Below are 24,253 nucleotides of genomic sequence, written 5' to 3'. Positions count from 1 at the left end.
TTAATAATGTGTCGGAGGAGGCGGCGATCCATAAATGTATACAGGTGGAGGAGATGATTTTACAGGTGGGGGAGGGTGATGAGTAATGGTAAAGAGGAGGCGGTGGATGGTGAGGGAGGAGGTGGGACTTGTAGCGTATGGTGGTGGGGTGAGGGAGAAGGTGGTGGTGGAGACTTGTAGTGGTAGGGTGGTGGAGGTGAAGGTGAAGTGTGGTGGTGGGGCGGTTGTAGTTGTAGGGGGGGTGGAGGTGAAGGTGAAGGTGGTGTGGGGGGAGGTGTAGTGGTAAGGGGGTGGAGGGGAAGGTGATGGTGGTGGTGGGGCGGTGTAGTGGTAGGGAGGTGGAGGATGATGACGATGGCGGTTGGGGGTGATTTGTAGTGATAGGGTGGCGGTGGAGAAGGTGATGGAGGAGGTGGTGACTTGTAGACATAGGGTGGTGGTGGTGAAGGTGATGAGGGGGTGGAGATTTGTAGTGGTAGGGATGGTGTGGAGGAGACGGACCGATGGCGGCGGGGGAGATTTGTAGTAGTATGGATGGTGTGGAGGAGATGGTGACGGAGGTGGTGGAGACCTTATAGTAGTATGGTGGAGGTGGAGATGGGGATGGTGGCGGTGGGGATTTGTAATAGTATGGATGGTGTGGAGGAGGTGGCGATGGTGGTGGTGATGTGAAGGTGATGGAGGGGGTGGGGATTTGTAGTGGTAGGGATGGTGTGGAGGAGACGGCGATGGCGGCGGGGGAGATTTGTAGTAGTATGGATGGTGTGGAGGAGATGGTGACGGAGGTGGTGGAGACTTATAGTAGTATGGTGGAGGTGGAGATGGGGATGGTGGCGGTGGGGATTTGTAATAGTATGGATGGTGTGGAGGAGGTGGCGATGGTGGTGGTGGTGAAGGTGATGGAGGGGGTGGGGATTTGTAGTGGTAGGGATGGAGTGGAGGAGACGGACGGCGATGGCGGCGGGGGAGATTTGTAGTAGTATGGATGGTGTGGAGGAGATGGTGACGGAGGTGGTGGAGACTTATAGTAGTATGGTGGAGGTGGAGATGGGGATGGTTGGTGGTGGGGATTTTGTAATAGTAAGGATGGTGTGGAGGAGGTGGCGATGGTGGTGGTGGTGAAGGTGATGGAGGGGGTGGGGATTTGTAGTGGTAGGGATGGTGTGGAGGAGACGGCGATGGCGGCGGGGGAGATTTGTAGTAGTATGGATGGTGTGAGGAGATGGTGACGGAGGTGGTGGAGACTTATAGTAGTATGTGAGGTGGGTGGTGGGAGGATTTTGTAATAGTAGGGATGGTGTGGAGGACGGTGGCGATGGTGGTGGTGGTGAAGGTGATGGAGGGGGTGGGGATTTGTTAAGTGGTAGGGATGGTGTGGAGGAGACCGGCGATGGCGGCGGGGGAGATTTGTAAGTAGTATGGATGGTGTGGAGGAGATGGTGACGGAGGTGGTGGAGACTTATAGTAGTATGGTGGTGGAAGATGGGGATGGTGGCGGTGGGGATTTGTATAGTATGGATGGTGTGGAGGACGGTGGCGATGGTGGTGGTGGCGATTTGTAATAATAGGGATGGTGTGGAGGAGGTGGAGATGGTGGTGGTGGGGGATTTGTAATAGTAGGGATGGTGTGGAGGAGGTGGAGATGGTGGTGGTGGAGATTTGTAATAGTAGGGATGGTGTGGAGGGGATGAAGATGGTGGTGGTGGAGATTTATAAACGTATGGAGGAGGTGGTGGGGACTTGTAGAGGTAAACTGGTTGTTGGAGGGGGTGGAGATTTGTAGACGTAAGGTGGCGGTGGAGGGGACTTGTAGACGTAAACTGGTGTTGGAGGGGGTGGAGATTTGTAGACGTAAGGTGGCGGTGGAGGGGACTTGTAGACGTAAACTGGTGTTGGAGGGGGTGGAGATTTGTAGACGTAAGGTGGCGGTGGAGGGGACTTGTATATGTAAACCGGTGATGGAGGTGGTGGAGACTTGTAAACGTAAGGAGGTGGTGGAGGGGATTTATAAACATAAACCGGTGATGGGGGGTGGTGGAGACTTATACACGTAAGGAGGTGGAGGAGGGGATTTATATACGTAAGTCGGCGTCGGAGGAGGCGGCGACGTGTACACATAAGGAGGAGGCGGTGGGGGATTTGTAAATGTAAGTCGGCGACGGTGGTGGTGGAGACTTATAGTAGTACGGGGCCGGGGTCGGGCTGGGCTTAGGTTTGTAACATTTCTCATAAGAAGTCTTGGAACCATAAGCAAAAGGCTTGGCATACAAGACAACTTCGTAGTGATTCTTGGACTTCACTTTAAGCTTGGCACCCTTGATTCCCCAATTGAGATCAGTAGGAATGCTACACTTAGAATCCTTAGGTGGAGCATGAAGCTTAGCCTTGCAAGCCTTTGCACCATATTTGCCATATTCCAATCCCTCAACAGCAATGCTGTATTTTCCATTGATCTAGTTTTGCCATATGCAACAACTTCTTTGTCGCCTGCTTTGCATGTGACTTTCCACTACAGCACCTGATAAATATGTATGGAAAGTAAGTTAATTAAGTAAAGTGGTAGCCAACTATACGAACACAAAATATAATCTTTGATAGGGCCCATTAGTTTTAAATTTTTGTATAGTCACACAATCATATCATTAGCTTTTAACTGTTGTTGACTTGTTGTATGCTAGGGGGAATTTTTATGGATAGTGGAGTTGGTTCTTCCATGAAAAGCCAAGTATGGACCCACAACCTTTTTAATATAATTGACAACCTTTTTCTATTATGAGCAGGCATAATAAACATAGAAGCAAATTGGAAAAGTCCTTGAGTTTAGGTGGGGACGTCGACGTCAATAATGATATAATTATTTGTTTTCTTTATGTACATTATTAAGTAAGTGATTCATTGCTGTAATTCATTATCAATTAAGACTTGTGATTATTAGATTATGTAATTTTCTAGAAACACAAATAATCTAGGAATTGAATGGTGACAATATTCAGCACACTATTTCATGTCTAGACAAAATTAAAACGCTTTTTGTTACCAAACAAAGCTCAGTTTCTTAAACAATAAATCATGATTAAAGGCTAGGAATATTCGTTATATCTATCAATGTTTTTAATTGAGAATTAAACTAATCTTGATCAAATCCAACTTGAAATAATAATAATAATAATCACAAACTCAGTTGTACAGTAATTTAATGTCATATTTTGATAAATATATAATCTCAAACGTGGTGATATATATCTACATACTATATTTTAAACAATTATATACATAGGAAATTAATGCATGCAAAGCATCCAGAAAATGGAAAACAAAATAGAACTACAATTCCCCGTAAATGTCTAATAGATCCAACATTAATTAAATAAAAATCAATGTTTGAGATTATCATGTATGAAATAAAATAAAAAGCAAGTTTGAATAATACCTTTGAGATGTTTCTTTGCATGAGACTTCTCGGGTGTTTCCAGTCGTAGCACCTGTAACATATACTTTTCCGGTCACCTTAACTACCAATGAGTGGTGGTGCGGCGGATAGTGAGGAACGGGGGCGGTGGTGGAGGAGAAGTGTAGTAGTACGGTGGAGGGGGTGACTTCACCGGTGGTGGTGGTGATTGTAGTAAGGTAGGAGGAGGTGGTGGAGATGGAGAGGGAGGAGGTGGTGAATTGTATAGTAGGGATGGTTTGTGGAGGAGGCGGCGATGGTGGTGGTGGGGATTTGTAATAGTAGGGGTGGTGTGGAGGAGGCGGCGATGGAGGTGGTGGGGATTTGTAATAGTAGGGGGTGGGTGTGGAGGAGGCGGCGATGGTGGTGGTGGGGATTTGTAATAGTAGGGGTGGGTGTGGAGGAAGGCGGCGATGGAGCGGTGGTGGGGATTTGTAATAGTAGGGGTGGTGTGGAGGAGGAGGGGATGGTGGTGGTGGGGATTTGTAATAGTAGGGGGTGGTGTGGAGGAGGCGGGGATGGTGGTGGTGGGGATTTGTAATAGTAGGGGTGGTGTGGAGGAGGCGGCGATGGAGGTGGTGGGATTTGTAATAGTAGGGGTGGTGTGGAGGAGGCGGTGATGGAGGTGGTGGGGATTTGTAATAGTAGGGGTGGTGTGGAGGAGGTGGCGATGGTGGTGGTGGAGACTTATACACATATGGTGGTGGAGGGGAAGGAGAAGGTGGTGGTGGAGATTTATATTACATATGGATGGTGGTGGAGAAGGTGATGGTGGTGGTGGAGACTTATACACATACGGTTGGTGGTGGAGAAGGTGATGGTGGGTGGTGGTGACTTGTACACATACGGTGGTGGAGGGGAAGGAGAAGGTGGTGGTGGTGATTGTACACGTACGGTGGTGGTGGGGAAGGCGATGGTGGCGGCGGAGACTTGTACACATAGGGTGGTGGCGGAGACGGCGAAGGAGGTGGTGGTGATTGTATTCATATGGTGGAGGTGGAGAAGAATACCTATAGGGGTCAGCTGAAACTATATTTGAAGTAAGCTAAAATGACCAATGCAGCCACAAGGAAGTGTGGCAGCAGGCGGCCATTCGCGGCGAGGGCCGCGGCCGTGGGGATATCATGGTGTCGCCGGAAAGTGCCACCAGCTCCTCCTAATGCTCCACCTCTATTAGATGGATGCAGATTTCTCTCTACTGGGGTAGGCTTATTTGGAGAAGGGATGATTGAAATGGTAGAGATGAAGTGAGTTATATATAGGCCGCGGAAATAAATAATTGGATGGAAAAAATTTCGTTAGAACAGAGCTGTCAATTAGGAACTTATTTAAGTTTGAGATTGTTTTTTCTATGGTTTGAAGAAAATTAGTTTAATGAGGTTATAACAACTGGACTCACTACGATTTATTTAAGTTCAAAATAAGACCATAAATTATAGTATATGATCAACTGATGACCTGCTACGATAATGTTAGTGATTTAACTGGGGATTTTTCTTTATCATTTCTACGCCTTCATTTAATATTTGTTTAGGTTATCAACAATGAAACTTCTTATAAATTCGGAGCCCATTCATTTTTATCATATGGCTCTTATTCAAATATGCAATATTCATTATTCTTCATTTCTTTTCAAAAAGCTAAAGAAAGTCGAGTTAATGAGGCAAATTTTGGTTAACTTTCTAGCTATTAGCTTACTACCTGGCTTATAAATTTTTTCTACAATCTCTATTATACTTGAACTCTGCTTTGATTTTATTAATGCACATAAATTACATGGACATGTATTTATTCTGTGATATTATTAAATTTTGGATATCTACTCGAAAAACGGTAAACATAAAGTATGACACAATTAAGATGAAACATCAGAACAAATCAGTTTAAATTATTTTTTATACTGTATACCTTATTTTATTGCTAAATAATCATATTTTCATGATTTAATTCACATATTTTTTGGATATCATATTATACGCATGCTTTGAAATGTCCCCATAGGATACAACTGCCAACTGGGATGGAATGCGTATGCTAATTTTCCTCTATACATAACATATATATACATGTCAAACAGAACAGATACCGACATTTTAGATGCTAAAATCAGAAAATAATTTGAGGTGGTCAAAATGTGACTAAACATTTTAGACATCTCTTCTTTTCTTATTTATTCCTCACATCTTGTAATAAGTTGTCATTCTGAACCATTTGAGATATTAAGATAATTTTTTCAGCGTTTTACCGTTCTTCCATTAAATAATAAGGCCAATCTTGTTTTTTTAATAGTTTTTGGTGAAGAGCATGTGATTTCTGAATTATTGGGGCATGTGGAGGCGAGTAACCAACCATTTTCTCATTTTTAGGGGTATGCCACTCACATAACAATTAAAGAAAGTTTATACTAACATTTTTCCATTCGCAAAAAAGTATTTTTTGGCTTCACAAAAATTTACTAATTTCGAGTTTCACCATCACGCCTATTGCTGTACCCACATTCCCACTTTTAAGTGGGTTGAGATGGAAATTAATGATTCACCATCTTAATTTATTTATTTGTGACTTAATTATTAGTATTTTTTAATTTTATTAATGTTGAAACGAAACTATCAACTTATTGAAACGTGATGCATGATCCATAATGCCAACGAAATTAACTAAAACAAAACGAATAATTTTTATTAATTTATTTATTACGATCCGTGACAGAATCGAACATTTTTCTCAAGAATCGCAACTCATCGTATTTTAAAAATATTTAAAATTAAATTAGAACTAAAGAATAATTTTAATACAAAAGCATACTATTATTTAAATTACATCACGATTAAAAGAGGAAATAGCGTACATTTTAACAGATATTTCTATATGAAGAGCTCTGTATTACGACCCAATCAAAACGCACACTAACTTATTGAAATAGAATAAAATTGATCGTTGTTTATTTTCTTTCTAACAACAATATTCAAGGCTAATAGCCTAATACTATTTTCTAATAAAAGGTATTGGATTGAAAAATCGAACTGCTGGGAAGGTGGATCATAATTCATATCACATGGAAATGGCTATTAAAACATATAGGGAGAGATTCAAGAAGGAACCACTAAATAAAAGAAGAACGGAAAATCATTTTCAATCATTCGATCATCAAAATCTGTGGCGGATACATCATCTTGTTGGATGAATGCAGATTATGGGTTCTAATGCATTCATTGTAAAAATTAATGCATTCACTGTTAAAATTAATGCACTCAAAAAAATATAAAAAATTGCTCCCTTTAGGATTCGAACCAGGATCTGCATTCATCCAACAAGATGATGCATCCACCGTAGATCTTGATGATCGAATGACTGAAAATGGTTTTCCGTTCTTCTTTTATTTAATGGTTGTTTCCCTATATATATATAGAGAGAGAGAGAGTGAGAGAGAGGTGTAGATAATATAATAATGTAGGATTATCCCATCTGCGGATTAGAGTCAACAGTCTTTGGTCCATCAAATAGCCACTGCCAAGTTAAATAATTTTACCAAATTAATAAAAACTATATATAATTCATGATCTGCGCACTAAATTGATGCATTATGGAATATTAAATTAAACAAATATAAAGGCAGTTTTAGAATTTTTAATAAAAGAATTTATAGTAAAATACCATGTCTGTGTTATTTTTTTATGGTCGTTTTACTTTTATCTCAATAGTATCAAGTTATTAATTACTTAATTTATACACTAGCATTTGCATCTCGTGCAATGCACAAGAAACATTTTTATATTTATATTTATATAAAATTAATACCAACTCAATTATCATATTTATAAATATAAATAATAATTTTAACTAAATATATAGTCGAGCTGAATATTGAAAAAAATAAGAAAATAAATAAGAATTCACAATAATAAAAATTGATATATAATAAAGGCAAAAAAGTTAAAAATAAAAATAAATAGAAATTAAAAAAAGATAAGAGAGGAGAGAGATTTTTTAATTTACATTTTTAAATAAATATAATTTTTATATTTTAAATCAAATACTTACATAAAATAGTATCTTGATCTTTAATTTGACACGCATATTAAATATTGTATAATTAGTCGAATTTCATAATTTTAGAAAATAATAAAACAAAAGAAAAAAAAAGACAAAGAAAAAGAAAATAAAAGGAAAAATATAGTTTATAAATAAATTTTCAATTTTATTATAATTATAAAATTATCATTCAATTTTAAAATTGATTTCAAATTGATTTTTTTTAAATATATTAGACTAAAGATATGATCATATGAAAGATTATAACTATATATAACTCATGATCTGTGCATGTTAAATTGATGCTCCAACAGCCTACATGTAAACAATTATTAGAGAGGGTCCGAACGTTTAATTTGCTTATAGTTGCTCGTTGTAAATGTTGCAATTCAGTAACATGCTGATCATTGTTTTATTACCAATGGAAATTATAATTAATACAGCGTAATTATAACATATATAATAAATAAAGTATTATATTTATAAAAATTGACAAGGAAAAACACAATGAATAATTCAGCATAAATACTTATTTAATATTTAGGCAAAATAATAAATTAAAAGATGGTGAAGATTTAAAACTAGACTCGAGACAAAGTAAATAAATCTAAATAAGAAAATCAGATAATAAAAAACTGACCCTACGAAATGTATTGACGTTAATTAAACCTATGTATTTAACATGATTCATTTACTAATTTTAATCTAGCTCTGACAAAAGATCTCAAACTTATTCATAATCTTCTCTAACGAACAATTATGAAAATTAATTAATAAATTCTGTATCACATTCAATTCTCGTGAGAATAAATTATTAACTCCTAAAAGCACATAAAGAATAATTTTCTATAGTTCACCATCAATTCAAGTCTCAAGGTAAAACTATATTATGCATTCTTGAATCGACTGAGTCATTATCACATTCAAGGGTGCAATTAAACAGCTAGACATGCAAATTATTGACCATATAATTCACAAGAAACAGGCACCAAGAACCATGAAGGATAAACTGATATCAATAAATCAAATACACAAATGTCCAATCAACTACGTACAAACCTTAGATTCAGAAAATAAAACTAGCCAGACATATTAAATAAACAAAAACAACAAAGAAAAGCAATTGAATAATTAAACTAATAAAATTCAAAAAGAATTCATAATGAACAGGTTTTGAATCTCCGATACTTACAGAAAATAAATCTAAACTATAGAAATTGAGAAGACAATAAATTATAAAGTCGTGGTATGAAAAAATGTAAAGCAAGTTAATAGAAATGTCTAATAAGACAACAAAAGAACCTATATATAAGCACGTGAGAAAAACACAGTATAAAACTCAAAAGGTCTTGTGTGCGTGTCTTGGCCAAGCGGTAAAGGGTTAATGCCTAAGGCCAAAGGTCTTGGGTTCGAGTCCTCTATGGCGTGATCTTTAAATTTCTTTATTTAATACTGTTAATTTATTATAAAAAACATATAAAAATCTAAAAACAAGTCAAAAAACAGACATGTCGGCCACCACCTCCGCAGGTCGCCGAGGTACTATGTAAAATCCTCTTTGTGCTCAGTGACCACTATTTATTGTTGCGCGCGACTTTCTGTTTTGGTTATATCTCTTTCGTTTGAATTTTGACTTACGATCCGTTTACGTTGACGAACTCATATCAAGATGATCTGTAACTTTTATTCGTATTATTCTTCCCAATTCAGCTTCAATATTTCTATAAATTTTAACAAAGTTCAAATTAACATTACATTTCACAAGATAAATCAATTCAAGCAAAAATAATTGTCAAACACTCAATTTCCTATAAAATTGATATCTTTAGAACATTAAACTATAGAAAAGTAAGTCTTATTGCATACTAATAACGTCCAATAGTTTACATCGTGCAAAACTAAAGAAGATACTCCCTCCGTCCCATGAAGCATGACACACTTCTTTTCGGCACGGGAATTAAGAAATTGGTATTTTGTGTGTTAAGTGTGGTAGGTGAAAAAGTGAAAATGTGAATAAAGGGTAAATTTTTTACTATTTTTAGAAACGTGTCATGCTTCGTGGGACAGACCAAAAAGGAAACTGTGTCATGCTTCGTGGGACGGAGGGAGTATAATAATACTTAAAAAAACTTAATAATTGTCATATGATTTTAATTCTAACCCGACATTATTTTTTCAATGCCAAGAGACCCACGCGGATGCGGCATTTGAATTTATGTGTAACATCTATGTTCGAATAAAATTAACTACGTGGTAAATTCAGAATTTCCACGTCACTAAATGTCATCGTTTTATATGATTTATAAGAAAACTAATTCAAAATTAAAATATATCTTGAGAAAAATTCAAGAAAATGGTACAAAAATTTCAATTATTTTACTTTTACTTATGAACTAACCAAGAAAGCGACCAGTATTAATTATCTTATGAGGTACACGAATTATCTTCTGAGGTACATGATTTGATCTCATTCAAATCAGATTATTAGAGATTTAATTATGATGGTATAATATTCCAAATCAAATGAAACAAACGTGTAAACATTCCACCATTTGTCACTTTCCCTTTTATTTGTGTTATCTTGGATTCGTAGCGTGTTTGTTTCTTCGCTGTCGATTTCGCCCCACATTTTTAGCAGTTGATGCTTATATCAATTATTACCCTAAATTAACATTTCCAACTCTCTTATTTTTCCTTGCTTTGAAAATGAAGTTGTGCTCTTTAACAAGTCATTGACTATTGACGCTACAAAATAGTAAGTAGTACATATTTAATTAAAAAAAAAATGCTGGAGACAGTGTGTCAATAGAATATATACATGCAGGAACAGTCGTGAAATCAATCTTTCACCAATAGATGTGTAAATAGATCAATTTCATGTCAATTTGTTTTGGGTCCTACTTATTTATGTGGAGTAATCGTAATCTTTCGCGACTTAATTGTCATAGACGATCAAGAATTTCCTAAATTGTAAGAAAGATTAAGATAGAGATAGCTTAACCATGAATTCGAGATTTCTTTTTTCTTCTAAACTCGTGATCATCTCATTAATTACATTATTCTTATAAAATCTGTTGATTTTAAACCAAGTGAAAATATCGCTTTTACATAGACGAGGAATGCCACTACAAGAAAATTGCAAATAAGCAACTAAAAGACAACAGTTATATATTTTGGAAAACCATTAATTGTGTTAAACCCAGAGATTGTTGTCGCATCCTAGATAAAATCATTGTCTACAAATAAATGCAAAATTGCGTAGATACGAGGCTAGTGGTAACACTGCTATCTTATTAACGACATATTTAGTCGCACTAGCTTATACATGTTGTTTATGTAAAAGGAACAATTGAGATCCGTCTTGCTTGAATTCATAAAATATATTTATAAGTCCTTTTACTATTAAAATTAATTTTAATTAATAGGTCCTTGTATCTCTTTTCCGTAAGTCCAAAATACTTCAATATTTTAGGGTAAATATCATATTAAACCTTGAACTATACCCGTTTTATCAAAAATACCCTGAAACTTTTGAAATGCTCTCTAAACCCTCAAACTATCAGAATTTTATCAAATATATCCCGCATCTCTTTTCCGGCCACCAGAAATGTGACGTGGCTCACCGGATGCCACAGTGTAATTTAAATTCTATTTTTTTAATCCATGTCATTTTTTTATTTTTTATTTTTAATCTATGTCATTATTTTATTATGAAAATTAAAATACAAGATTGTCTCACAGTTTTCTTTTATTCTCTTTTACCAAACTCACGCACACACCCAACCTTCTCTCGGTTCTGCCGCCACCGGCTGAGGCCAGCGAATTCTCGATCGGCGCGAACCGGCGCCGTCCGCCTCCACGCCGGCGTCTCTCTGCTTGAGCCAACGCCCCTTCTTCTTCTCCATCGCTGAAACACACCCACACACATCTCTCGTCTCTCTCGCTCTCGATCGTTGTCGCGCCGCGCTACCACGCCTGGAACCACCGTCACCCCGACGTCGCCGCTGCTGAAGCAACGCCGCCGCCCGGAGCTGCTGCTGCTTCGCCCGAAGTCTAGGTCGCCGCCCCCTGAAACGCCGCGTGGGGCTGCTACCGCCGCCTCAAATCGGCGGGTTGACCGCCCTGCTGGAGGAGCGCCGCTGTCGGCCTCTACCCCGCCCCCGCCGAGGTGGATCCCGAGCTGGACTTCGAGGCGATTCTCCACGGCGTCGCGTATTGCCTCGCGTCCCAGTTCCCTCTTTAATTCCTCGCTGAAAGCACACAATTGAAGGGACAATGTCGAGCCCTAGCTCCTTCGTCTGAAATTGCCCCTTCATCTGCTCATGGATCGAACCCTAGCCTTTCGATTCAGGTCAACATCGACTCTGCTCTCTCTTCTCTTCTATTCTAGATTTCCGCCGCCGCTGCTGGAGTTTGTTCACAGCGTCGCCGCGCTTCCTCTGTTGGGGACCCTCGCCTCCCTTGCGGTTGTCGGAGGCCCCTCTAAAGCCGAGGTTGTCGCCGCTCTGGTCCGACGCTACGGCGTCCTCTCCTGCCGACTCGCCGCATCCTCTATGCCATCACCGGCGACCTCTTTCTCCGTCGATCTCGGCGTCCTCTCCTGCTGGCTACGCCTTTCTCGCCCCTTTTCGACTACAACTCGATGAGCCCTAAATTAATTTCCAGGATGGATAAAAAAAATAGAATAAAAAAATGACATGGATTAAAAAAAATGACATGTAAATTACACTGTGGCATCCGGCGAGCCACGTCATATTTCTGGTGGTCGGAAAAGAGATGCGGGATATATTTGATAAAACTCTGATACTTTGAGGGTTTAGAGAGCATTTTGAAAGTTTCAGGGTATTTTTGATAAAACGAGTATAGTTCAAGGTTTAATATGATATTTACCCAATATTTTATCTCAAAAGGTTTTAAACTGATTTATCTTAGCGCAAACTAGAAGTACGTGGACTTATTGAAACAAACAATAAATAACTAGAGAAAAAATTATATTCCATTCTAATTTTGTGCATGGCTCCTAATTTCACCTCTAAATTACAAAAGAAGTCCAATGTTCTTAGTTGTTTGATTCTACCCACAGATTCAATTTAGATTATAATTGACAGGCGACGACTATGTACCATGCATATGCTTTATGCGATTTGCGAAAAAATTCCACATGAATCCAATTATGCAAATCATTGCATGTCTATACATTTTGGCATAAACTAGCATGATTAATAGTTAAACAGTGGGTAATTGCGGAACATGTGGAAATTTTGAAATTCAAAAGTAACACAGTTGTTCAAATGCTATTGATCGGTAAACAAAATACTAATAATTGGGTTTTCTATAGAAGTGTAGAAAGAAAAATAATTGCAAGAATCGTTACCCACACATTCATTCTCGAAGCTTTATTTTTACAATAGAAAGTTAGGGCTTCTACTTTCGAAACTAATACTACTAAGAAAAAAAAAGAAAAAAAAAATTGTTCTAATAAATCCTTGCACTTCTCGTTTGAGTATCGACGTGTCATTTTTAATGGCGAAATTAACGATTCAGATAGATTATTTAGAAGTTCATATTTTGAGATTAAATACAGAAATGTGACTTGAGAAAAAATAATAGTACATGGAAATATTTTAAGAAAATTAAGAGAGTGTTTACTTTGAAGGATTAGCCTTGATAGATAAAAATAGTAAGGCTAATTCCTTGTTTACTTTATTGGGTTGAAATTTTGGGGTACCCCAAAGCCTTTGATTAATTCTATCACTTAAGCTAGTTTTGTTTGATTTTTATCCCATATAATCAATCATGCAAAATAAACGCTTATGACAGTATAAAAACATTACTGCAAATTCTTCAAATTCCCAACCAACACATGCACAAAGCCAAACCAATATTCCGCCATAGTCAGAGTAGTGAAGTAACCATAAATACGCAATTGCAAAATTAGCACAAAACCCTCTGCTTTAGGATGGATGGTGGCATCGAAAGCGGCAACGGCGGAGATGGCAAAAGCTAGGTTTGGTATTGGGGGAGAAGATTTGCGATGGAGATTGGAGAATCCCACAAACTGCCGTCATCGCCTTTCTTTTCTAGATTGGAGTATTAGTGACTTATTCGCGTCAAAAAAAAAAATTTAACTATACTTATTTACTTATTTCAATAATAAATAAAAATTTGACTCAAATAATATTCTTCAACCTTTATATTTAAGAAATTCATAAAATTACCATGTCATATTGTAAGTATTTTTTTGTCATTTTTTATTTATTTATGAAATTGATTGTGTAGAACTCAAAATTGATATACTGGTGTTACCAATTAAAAATGAGTCAGCTCTGGTGAAGATTAATTGGAATTTGAAAGCATACCAATGGAATATCATCGTAATTAATTAATACTATTATTTATTATAATTAATATTTTTATTTGGAATTACAATTTTGTTCTGTAAGTAAATCTATATACATATACTCAACACAATAAAGGGTCAAGTACAAGTTAAATTTTAGTTTTCCAGACTTTTTAAATGCAATTTTTAAAAACAAAATATATTGTTAGCATATGAGTATTATGTTGTAACTAAGATTTTTACAAGAATAATTTCTCAATCTATGAAGTATAGACCACACAATATTGGTACCTATTTATTTTACAACTTACTAAATATATTTAATTATATAATTAAATAAATATTTAGTGTATAAATAATAGAGTATATCTTTAAAAACAAAAGTAAAAAAGCGCTAGAGCATACTTAAGGGAGTTTGGTGCGCGGGCGCGCAAGCCCATAACCATTGCCAAGTTCACAGGGTGCGCACTGGGCACGTAATTGCACACTTTGCTGCATTTTTTTTATTCTTAATTTTTTCTATAAATATCTACACTACTCTTTCACCAATTACCCCAAATTCTCCATTATTTTATACTCTAAAAAAATTGTGTTTTCCAATAAATTTTTCTCAAATTCTTCTTCATATTCTTCATCCGACAATGAAGTTCTGAATCAAGATCATCTTTTATTTTCTAATCCGAATATTAATCTCAAATTATTTTTCGTGCATCTTGCTAACAATTTCATGCAAGTGACAAGGAATATTAATTTCGATCCTCCTCCAAAAATAAGGCGCAGAAATACGTTAACCGCGATCGTGGAGTTGGCGGTGAATGATTTTACCGAGATTACTTTGCCCTCGATTTTGTTTATGGCGAACCATTTTTAATTAATGTAATGTTTAATTTTAATTTTAATGAAATTTATGTTGTTGAATTTAATATTTAATTTAATTAAAAAATACATTAAAAATAAATAAAAAATAAAAAATTAAGAGCCCGAATCTAGAGAGCCTCACTATGGGGGAAGGGACTCAGAAATGTTTGAGATCATTTAAGAGCCCTTTGAGCGGCTCACAGTTATAGATGCTCGTATCCATGCGAAGTGCGGACACTAATTTCAAGTGAAATATCAAAGGCCAACGAGAATTAAAATAGATATTGCATCTTTTCTTTAATATTTAAGGATAAATTACGTACTTTATCCATGCTTGAAACATCTTCCTTTATTTTCTTCCTCATCTGTTTATAATAATTTTACTAACTATTATCCTTACAATTTTCACATATTCACGTACATTGTCACTAATGGATCCATCTCTTTCATTTTAATAGGTCCACTAGTGACTTACATCATTTTTTTTCTAATTTGTGCGTAATTAATTAAATATACAATTAATTTTTATTAAAATTTGTGTCGATCCCCTTGAAGAAGATGTTTTAGGGACAGAGGGAGTATTTTATTTTATTGTAGAGGAATTAAAGTAATTAATTTCGTCAACGGCGAGGCATGTACTCGCTGAAAATCGATGTAAGAGTAGCTCTATAGCAGGGGTGCAATTTAACTAGAACTATACAGTGGTATTAAGTTTTGATACTACTTTTTTTGGTGGCACAAATAATCGAAAGTCAGAAAATATTAGAAATGGCGATTTTTTTACGATAATTCGAAATATTGAATCTTTACTTAAGCATTTTAAAAGGCGTATGTAAATTGGAAATTCACTTAAATGCAATGCAAAATTAACAAATATCTTAAATAGATCATATTCCACACGAGAAGATGCTAACATTACAAATTTGCAAGTGATATAACTCCAAATATAGACCTAGTAAAAGAGTTAAGTTACAACACACAAGTAGCAAGCCGAACAGGAATTTACCAAGGAAATCTATTTTGGCATATATACTCATTTTTTTAATCTCTTTTATTCACGAGGGCACATGGAAGGGGAAAATTTTGAGTATTTTTTTTTGTTGTAGCCCAATTTCTTAAAATTATTGTCTCAACTAGTATTTATTTATATTTTTCCTTAAATGTGAGTGCGCACGTTGTGCGTCTGGGCATGTCGAAATCGTAGTGTTTTTTGGTTTCTTTTGTTGTTTTTTTCATGAGTCGAAATCGTAGTTTCTAAAGTAGTGGGTTTTGGGGTTGTCACCACAATCCTTGTCTTAAAATTATTGTCCCAATCCGATACATGCAGATTGATGATATGTTGAATAGTAGTATTCGCTATCGAGATATACTTTGCGTTTATATATTACATTACATATAAGTAAAATCTAATAGACTAGACTTATACAGATATATATCCAATTCTATATTTTGTAGATATTTCTTAGATAACTTGTATTATCATCTGCTTATAATTAAGTCGAGATTTGTTTTACGCCTATGGAGTAGTATATTATTGTGATAAATCATAAATGACAAGTAAAAATTTGTGGGAGAGCGTCTACGCAATCACATATTTATAATTTTAAAGTGTTTGAATTCGAGTTTCAATTTATCAGATGATTTTTATACCATATTAAAGATTTTGTTACGAACTTAAATTTAAGATGCATATTTAATATTTTTTCATAAATCAAATTTGACAATATTTAGAAAAGAATTAAAAGTATAAAAAAAGAGAAAAAAAAAATTGATGGGAGAAGAGAAGGAAAAAATGGAGGGGAGAAAATTCCTCTTTTATATATTATATGATATAAATGATTCACTTTTCTATTTTTATGTAGAGTAAAATAACAAATTATCTTTTTTATAATTATAATAGGGGAATATTTTAAAGTAGTTTACAAATAGGAAAAAATTATGCAATTAAAAAAAAAGAAAAAAAGAGAGAAAAAAAAATGGCAGTTGATATATAGTTAAAAAGCGAAAAAAGTTTGAAGAGGAAGTGGGGTTTGGAAAGAGAAAAACATAATTTTTTTATTTTTTGTAAGTTTTATAATTGTCTATTTTTCTCTTTAAATTGATTTTATTTACAAATTATTTTATTTTTTATATATGCCTATGTATATGTGTGTGCTATTATATAAATGCATGTATACATCATTTCATCAGTATTTGGAGCCGATACATAACACAATAAGGAAAGAAACAATATGAATTTAATTAATAGTTAAAAAACAAGGCCAATTAACCACTATACAGAGAAAAAATGTGAAAGAACAATTTGAAGTAATGATATTTGGAGTCGTCGATGAAGCTGTGACTTCAGTGAGTAGATCTTGTCGACGAAGCAAATGTCCCATCTTTGAGTTGGAGATACAATGAGAATAATATGTAATAAAATAGGAAAATAAGCAGATGCAAACTGGTTCACACATGCAAAGTGAGAAGCTTTCCACTGCATGTCGGGCCTTATTCAAAAAAATAGATGAAAAATCATAGATCGTCACCATCCTCGAGAAACCTTCTTTTATTTGGTACCGTAGATTGGATGCTGCAAAATTAATGATAAATGGAAAGGTAAGATAATGGACAAAATATAGATGTACTGTTGTTAGTGATGAAGAACAATTGTTAAGATGGTTACTTACAAGGATGCTCGAGTGGAGTAACAAATGATGTGAAGCTTAATAGTGTGTTGGGGGAGGAGGAGAGGCGTAGATGTATGCCGGTGGTGGAGGTGACTTCACGGGTGGGGGTGGTGATGTGTAGTAGTATGGAGGTGGAGGTGATGGTGAAGGAGGAGGGAGACTTGTAGATGTAGGGAGGTGGGGGGAGATGGCGATGGAGGAGGCGAGGTGATGGTGATAGACGTATGGAGGAGGCGGGTGTGATTTGTAGACGTATGGAGGAGGAGGAGATGGGGATGGTGGAGGAGGCGGGGATTTGTAGACGTATGGAGGAGGAGGAGGAGAAGGGGATGGAGGAGGCGGTGATTTGTAGACGTATGGAGGAGGAGGAGGAGGAGATGGGGATGGAGGAGGCGGGGATTTGTAGACGTATGGAGGAGGAGGAGATGGGGATGGTGGAGGGGGTGATTTGTAGACGTATGGAGGAGGAGGAGATGGCGATGGTGGAGGCGGGGATTTGTAGACGTATGGAGGAGGAGGAGAAGGGGATGGAGGAGGCGGTGATTTGTAGACGTATGGAGGAGGAGGAGATGGGGATGGTGGAGGCGGGGATTTGTAGACGTATGGAGGGGAGGAGATGGGGATGGAGGAGGCGGGGATTTGTAGACGTATGGAGGAGGAGGAGATGGGGATGGTGGAGGCGGGGATTTGTAGACGTATGGAGGAGGAGGAGATGGGGATGGAGGAGGGGAGGAGGACGGGGGATTTGTAGACGTATGGAGGAGGAGGAGATGGGGATGGTAGAGGCGGGGATTTGTAGACGTATGGAGGAGGAGGAGACGGCGATGGAGGAGGCGGTGATTTGTAGACGTATGGAAGTGGAGGAGGCGGCGATGGTGGAGGGGGGTGATTTGTAGACGTATGGAGGTGGAGGAGAGGGGGATGGTGGAGGTGGATTTGTAGACGTATGGAGGGGGGGAGACGGGGATGGTGGGGGTGGTGATTTGTAGACGTAAGGTGGTGGAGGAGACGGCGATGGTGGTGGGGGGGATTTGTAAACGTAGGGAGGTGGAGGAGACGGCGATGGTGGAGGGGGTGATTTGTAGACGTAGGGAGGTGGAGGAGACGGCGATGGAGGAGGTGGTGATTTGTAGACGTATGGAGGTGGTGGTGGAGACTTGTACACATATGGTGGTGGCGGTGGTGATTTGTAAACATATGGTGGCGGAGGTGGGGACTTGTAAACATAAGTCGGTGCCGGAGGTGGCGGGGATTTGTATACATAAGGAGGTGGTGGTGGAGACTTATAAACATAAATTGGAGTGGGAGGTGGTGGTGATTTATAGTAGTAAGGAGCCGGAGTGGGCTTAGGCTTGGAACATTCCCCATAAGGAGTCTTGGATGCATAAGCAAAAGGCTTAGCATACAAGACAACTTCATAGTAATTTTTGGACTTCACTCTAAGCTGGGCTCCCCTAATTCCCCAATGAAGATCAGTGGGAATGCTACACTTAGAATCCTTAGGTGGAGCATGAAGCTTAGCCTTGCAAGCCTTTGCACCATATTTGCCATATTCAAATCCCTCAACACCAATGCTGTATTTTCCATTCATCTTTGTTTTGCCATATGCAACAATTTCTTTGTCGCCTTCTTTGCATGTAACTTCCACCACAGCGCCTGATAAATTAAATATATATGAATTATATTAGCTAGAGTATCCGTCAATCATCATATATATTTTCCGTAATATTAATTACTTTTCACAAGACTTGAACTATATCTTTAAAATATTATTCTACCAGCTGAATATATATCATTAGTTTCCACTAGCTATTTCGCATCATGCTAGTATTTAATCTATACTGAAATCGACCCACTATATATATCCATGATACAACCACAACTTCTTTTATTTTCTAGAGAAAATTAAAAAACTAATTATCTTTCGTCCACATTGATTAATACAATAGCTTAATATATAATCTTTCTAGTTTGCATAAGCAATTAAATAAATGCTAATTTTTCTAACTAATGAACATATTCAACAAGATATATATATATATATATATATGAGAAGGGTTCAACAGAGAAGCTAAATATTGTGGAGAATAGAGAATTCGTAAAATAAAAACGAACAGATCTATAATTTTAATGAACAGATCAATGTACCGCATGAACAACAATTTGCCCCGGGTTCGAATCCTGCTGGTGGCGAGTTTTTTTATATTTTTACTAAATACGTCTGTTCATCACTTATGTTGATCTGTTCGTAAAATATATAGATTTGTTCGTTCTCTCGAAAAAGATAATTCTCTGTTGAACTCAACCCTATATATATATATATATATATATATATATATATAGGGTAGGGTTAATATAAAAACCCCTCTTAAGATGAAAACTAGGAACCAATTTAAATCCATTGATTTAAATAAAATAGAGGGCTGAGATTAAACTACAGATGCACAATTTCGATTGCATAGATGCACAGTTTCAATTGCATAGATGCACAATTTCGATTTGCTTGAGTATTTTGCATTGTTGGTTTCAATTGCATAAATTGCATTTTTTAAGTGCACCGTAAAATATAATAGATGCACAGTTTCTTTTGTTGACTAAATCATAACCATTAGATCTAATATTTAAAAGGTCAAGATTAGGTTCCTAATTCTCATTTTAACAGAGGTTTTTATTAGAACCTCTTCCTATATATATATATATATATATATATATATATATATATATATATATATATACTTAGAGAGATAGGGACACCTGCACGAATTAAATTTCAAATAATAATAATAATAATTATGTGACATTTTCATGGAGTTAATTAGCCAATGACTCCTACTCATTTATTCAAAAAGCCAAAATTGTAAATACAGGACGAATGAGGAAAAAGTCCAGTAGTCCACCCTAAAAGCTAAGTTAATTATAAATCTAAATAGCACATTTATTGCGTTTAATGGAAATTGGTAATTAGTGATAATGACACATTTATTGGAGCAGATTAAGTGAAACTAAATCATGAAAAATATTTATAAAAGTAGAATAGAAAAAATGAGAAAGTGCATGTGTCATGTACCTTGGAGATGTTTCATGTTATGGGACTTCTCTGGGTGCGTCCAATCGTAGCACTTGTAACAGTACACTTTTCCGGTCACCTTAACTACCAAGGCATGGTGTGGCACCGGCGGCGGAGGAGAAGTATAGTAGTATGGTGGAGGAGGAGACTTCTCCGGTGGTGGTGGAGAGACGTAGTGGTAAGGCGGTGGTGGGGACTTCATGGGTGGTGGAGGGGATTTGTAGTAGTAGGGTGGTGGTGGTGAGGGGGAGGGGGTGGTGGAGGAGACATGTAGACATAGGGTGGTGGAGGGGAAGGAGAAGGTGGTGGTGGTGACTTGTAGATATAAGGTGGAGGTGGGGAAGGAGAAGGTGGTGGTGGTGATTTGTACACGTACGGTGGTGGTGGAGATGGAGAAGGCGGTGGAGGTGATTTGTACACATAAGGTGGTGGTGGGGAAGGAGAAAGTGGTGGAGGTGATTTGTACACATAAGGAGGTGGTGGAGATGGTGATGGTGGTGGTGGAGACTTATACACATAAGGAGGTGGTGGAGATGGAGATGGTGGTGGTGGAGACTTGTATATATAAGGAGGTGGTGGGGAAGGAGAAGGTGGTGGTGGTGTTTTGTACACGTACGGTGGTGGTGGAGATGGAGAAGGCGGTGGAGGTGATTTGTACACATAAGGTGGTGGTGGGGAAGGAGAAGGTGGTGGAGGTGATTTGTACACATAAGGAGGTGGTGGAGATGGTGATGGTGGTGGTGGAGATTTATACACATAAGGAGGTGGTGGAGATGGAGATGGAGATGGTGGTGGTGGAGACTTGTATATATAAGGAGGTGGTGGGGAAGGAGATGGTGGTGGTGGAGACTTGTACACATAAGGAGGTGGCGGAGAGGGAGAAGGCGGTGGAGGAGAGTTGTATACATAAGGTGGTGGAGGGGATGGTGATGGTGGGGGTGGAGACTTATATACATAAGGTGGTGGTGGAGATGGAGACGGCGGTGGGGGAGACTTGTACACATAAGAGGAGGTGGAGAAGAGTATACATAAGGATCAGCTGACACCATACTAGAAGTTGTCAATATGGCCAATGCCACCAGCAGGAACTGTGGCAGTATCCTGCCCTTGGCAGGGCGGCGAGTCGTCATTATGTGGCCGGAAAATGCCACCAGCTCCGGCAATGTGTGGAGGCCGGAGGGAAATTAATTCTATTCAAGGTTAGTTTGGGGAGAAGAGAGAAGAGAAGAGATGATTGAAATGGGTTGAATGAGGTAAGTGTATATATAGGGAGGGATGGTTAAGTTGAAGCAGTCGTTAGTAGAGGGCCTGTCATTAGGGACTAATTCAAGATTCGGTTATATTATTTTCTTACATGTAAATGAAACTAAGATTGATGTATGATAGTATAACAGCTGTTTTTTTTTTATCATAAATTATTTATGCCCACGATAAGACGACCACTTTGATTTTCTGGTATGAACTAAATCATTAGCTGCTATGAGAATATTAAATTTGATATATATTGGAGACCATTATTCGATATCACTAGACTCTAGGAGATACATTTACATAAAATTTACATTATTTTATGAATAAAATTATTATAGATTTTGCATAACTCTTCTGGTTGTAGTTGAGCTGATGTACTGCATCACGTTTGATTATTTAGCTTTTTTCTCTATTTTTACATGCATAATATGTATTGTTAATAAAAAATAAAATTGTGATATAAGGTTATAGTTTAATGAAGAATTTGCTAATTAACGTCGTTTTGGTGGAAAATTTATTTATATATGTTCTAAATTGACATTATAGTTATGGATATTATAATATATAGATTTTTAGAAATGTTACAGCCAATCAAAAAAAAAAAGAAATGTTACAGTTACAGGCTGTAACTGGGAAGGAATTAACGCGGACACTCAACTCTATTTAAAATTCATAATATCATTTTTCTCTATTTTATTATGTAACGACGCGGAATAAACTTTCAATAATTCTTGAAAGACTTGAGCTGAGTCTCTAAAAAAAATAAAAATGAGAGACTTGAGTTGAGGTGGTCAAATGCAACAAAGCAATTTGTTTGTTTGTTTGTTGTTTTATCTGTATTCTTTTTTTTTTGTTTTGGGGACACAGCCTTCATATATAGGATTAATACTCTTGTAAGTTGTAACTTTTTGCCAACTTGTTTCGACAAATTTGGAAGTTAAAAATAGTTGTAAAAAAAAAACAATTTTCAAGAGAAACAAAGATCATATTCTTTTTTCTTTAGCCTATGTAGAATTGACAATTGATCGTAATATTCGTTTGACACATCAAAATTTCCAAATTGCAAAATTATCCGCTAATTCAAGATGCCACCATTTCGCCACAAATTATCTAAAGCCATATCTTTAATTTTTTTTTTTTTTTTTTTGAAGAGCATTTGTTCTTAATTATGAGTATTATTTTGGCATTTGTTCTCTCCAATGGTTGGTTTAAGGAAAATATCGGGAAGGACATGGGAAAGAGGACAAGACGTATTTTTGACATTTTAAATGGACAGGGCATAACAGTTTGGCAGTGTCGTTCAATAGGTTGTTTTTGGTTGCAATTGATAAAGATGTTCTCGTCCAAGATAAAGGAGTTTGGAACGGTAATGAATGGGAGTGGGAGTGAAGATGAAGAAGAGAGCTTTTTGAGTTGGAAAAAAGATCTGTTGTCTGGTATGATCATTGACAGGTTTAAACCAATTCGGGATAAAGCGGATAAGTGGAGATGGAAGGCAGATAACAATGGAGCATACTCATCAAAATCCGCATACAAGTTTATTGAAAAGCAAGCTGACCAAGGATGCACTGTTGACGAAATGTGTAAATACATTTGGTGCAAAATCCGCCCCAAGCAAAGCATCGGCGTTCTATTGGAAGCTTTTCCAGAATAAGATCCCGACTCGACACAACCTTTTGAAAAGAGGAGTTTTCAACAACAACAATGATGACAGGTGCCCTCTTTGTTTACTTGATTGTGAATCAACCGGACATCTCTTTTTTTTTTCGTGTATGTTTGCTCACAAGATTTGGGTTTGTTGTTATAATTGGTTTGGGCTTCACTATGTTGGCCACTGCAACCCCAGCTGCCATTTTCAAAATCATATGGGTTTAGTAAGGAAGAAAAGTTCATCAGAGATGTGGAAGGCTCTTTGGATTTGTGTTGTGTGGAATTTGTGGATCCATAGAAACGAGGTTATTTTCAAGAACTTGTCTGGCAGCAGCGAAGAATTGGTCAAGATTATTAAAATTAGATTTTGGTTTTGGATTTCTAATCTTTCTCCTAGTATTTCTTGTTATCGTTTGGGCGATTGAATTTGCAATCCTTCTGCTTGCCTAGACGTGCTAGGATAGTGTGCTCCTTTTTGTTTGTCTTCTTTCCTCGTGTATTGTTGATGAGTTGCATCCCTTGTGTGTGATTTTATGAATTTAACTTAAAAAAAAACTACTCCCTCCATCCGTTAAAAGTGGACCACTTTACTCTATCGGGCGTCCGCAAAGAGTATACCACTTTTCTTTTATAGAAATGGTCCCACCATCCACTTTAATCTTTTATCCTTAAATTCGTATCTGAAATGCAAATTTTCTGAAATGTCTTGCTGTATGGAAAATATTAATCCCTGATTAAATTCCTCAAAACTATGCCTTTGGGACTTTTACTTCGTGATACTACTCGCCCTTCTCTTTAGTAAAGTGGCATGGATCAAAACAAACAAACATTACTCCATTAATAGTAGATGAATGGAATATGTTCATGATTAAAATAATATATATGAGATATTTATTTTGCATAATTGAGAATTTTTATATCAAAAATTAGGATTTTTT

At 37.1% G+C, this 24,253-nt stretch overlaps 1 protein-coding gene and 2 pseudogenes across 1 annotated transcript in view; 1 reads left to right on the top strand and 2 right to left on the bottom strand.

Moving 5' to 3' along the window:
• On the bottom strand, positions 1 to 4,435 carry LOC131010501 (extensin-2-like; annotated as a pseudogene).
• A 12,462-nt stretch (positions 4,436 to 16,897) lies between these two features.
• On the bottom strand, positions 16,898 to 21,616 carry LOC131010493 (extensin-2-like; annotated as a pseudogene).
• The window catches only part of LOC131010481 (uncharacterized), a 13,543-nt gene continuing 10,848 nt past the window's right edge, over positions 21,559 to 24,253 (top strand). Inside the window, exons 1-3 of the mRNA XM_057938020.1 lie at positions 21,559 to 21,613; positions 22,942 to 23,031; positions 23,118 to 23,379. Coding sequence (XP_057794003.1) covers positions 21,559 to 21,613; positions 22,942 to 23,031; positions 23,118 to 23,379 — 407 coding nt within the window. The remainder of the gene's footprint in view (positions 21,614 to 22,941; positions 23,032 to 23,117; positions 23,380 to 24,253) is intronic.

Source organism: Salvia miltiorrhiza, chromosome 1 (genome assembly GCF_028751815.1).
Source record: "Salvia miltiorrhiza cultivar Shanhuang (shh) chromosome 1, IMPLAD_Smil_shh, whole genome shotgun sequence".
NCBI classification, from domain to species: Eukaryota; Viridiplantae; Streptophyta; class Magnoliopsida; order Lamiales; family Lamiaceae; genus Salvia; species Salvia miltiorrhiza.
The sequence above is the reverse complement of the archived record's forward strand: the minus strand, read 5'-3'. Positions and strand labels throughout refer to the sequence as shown.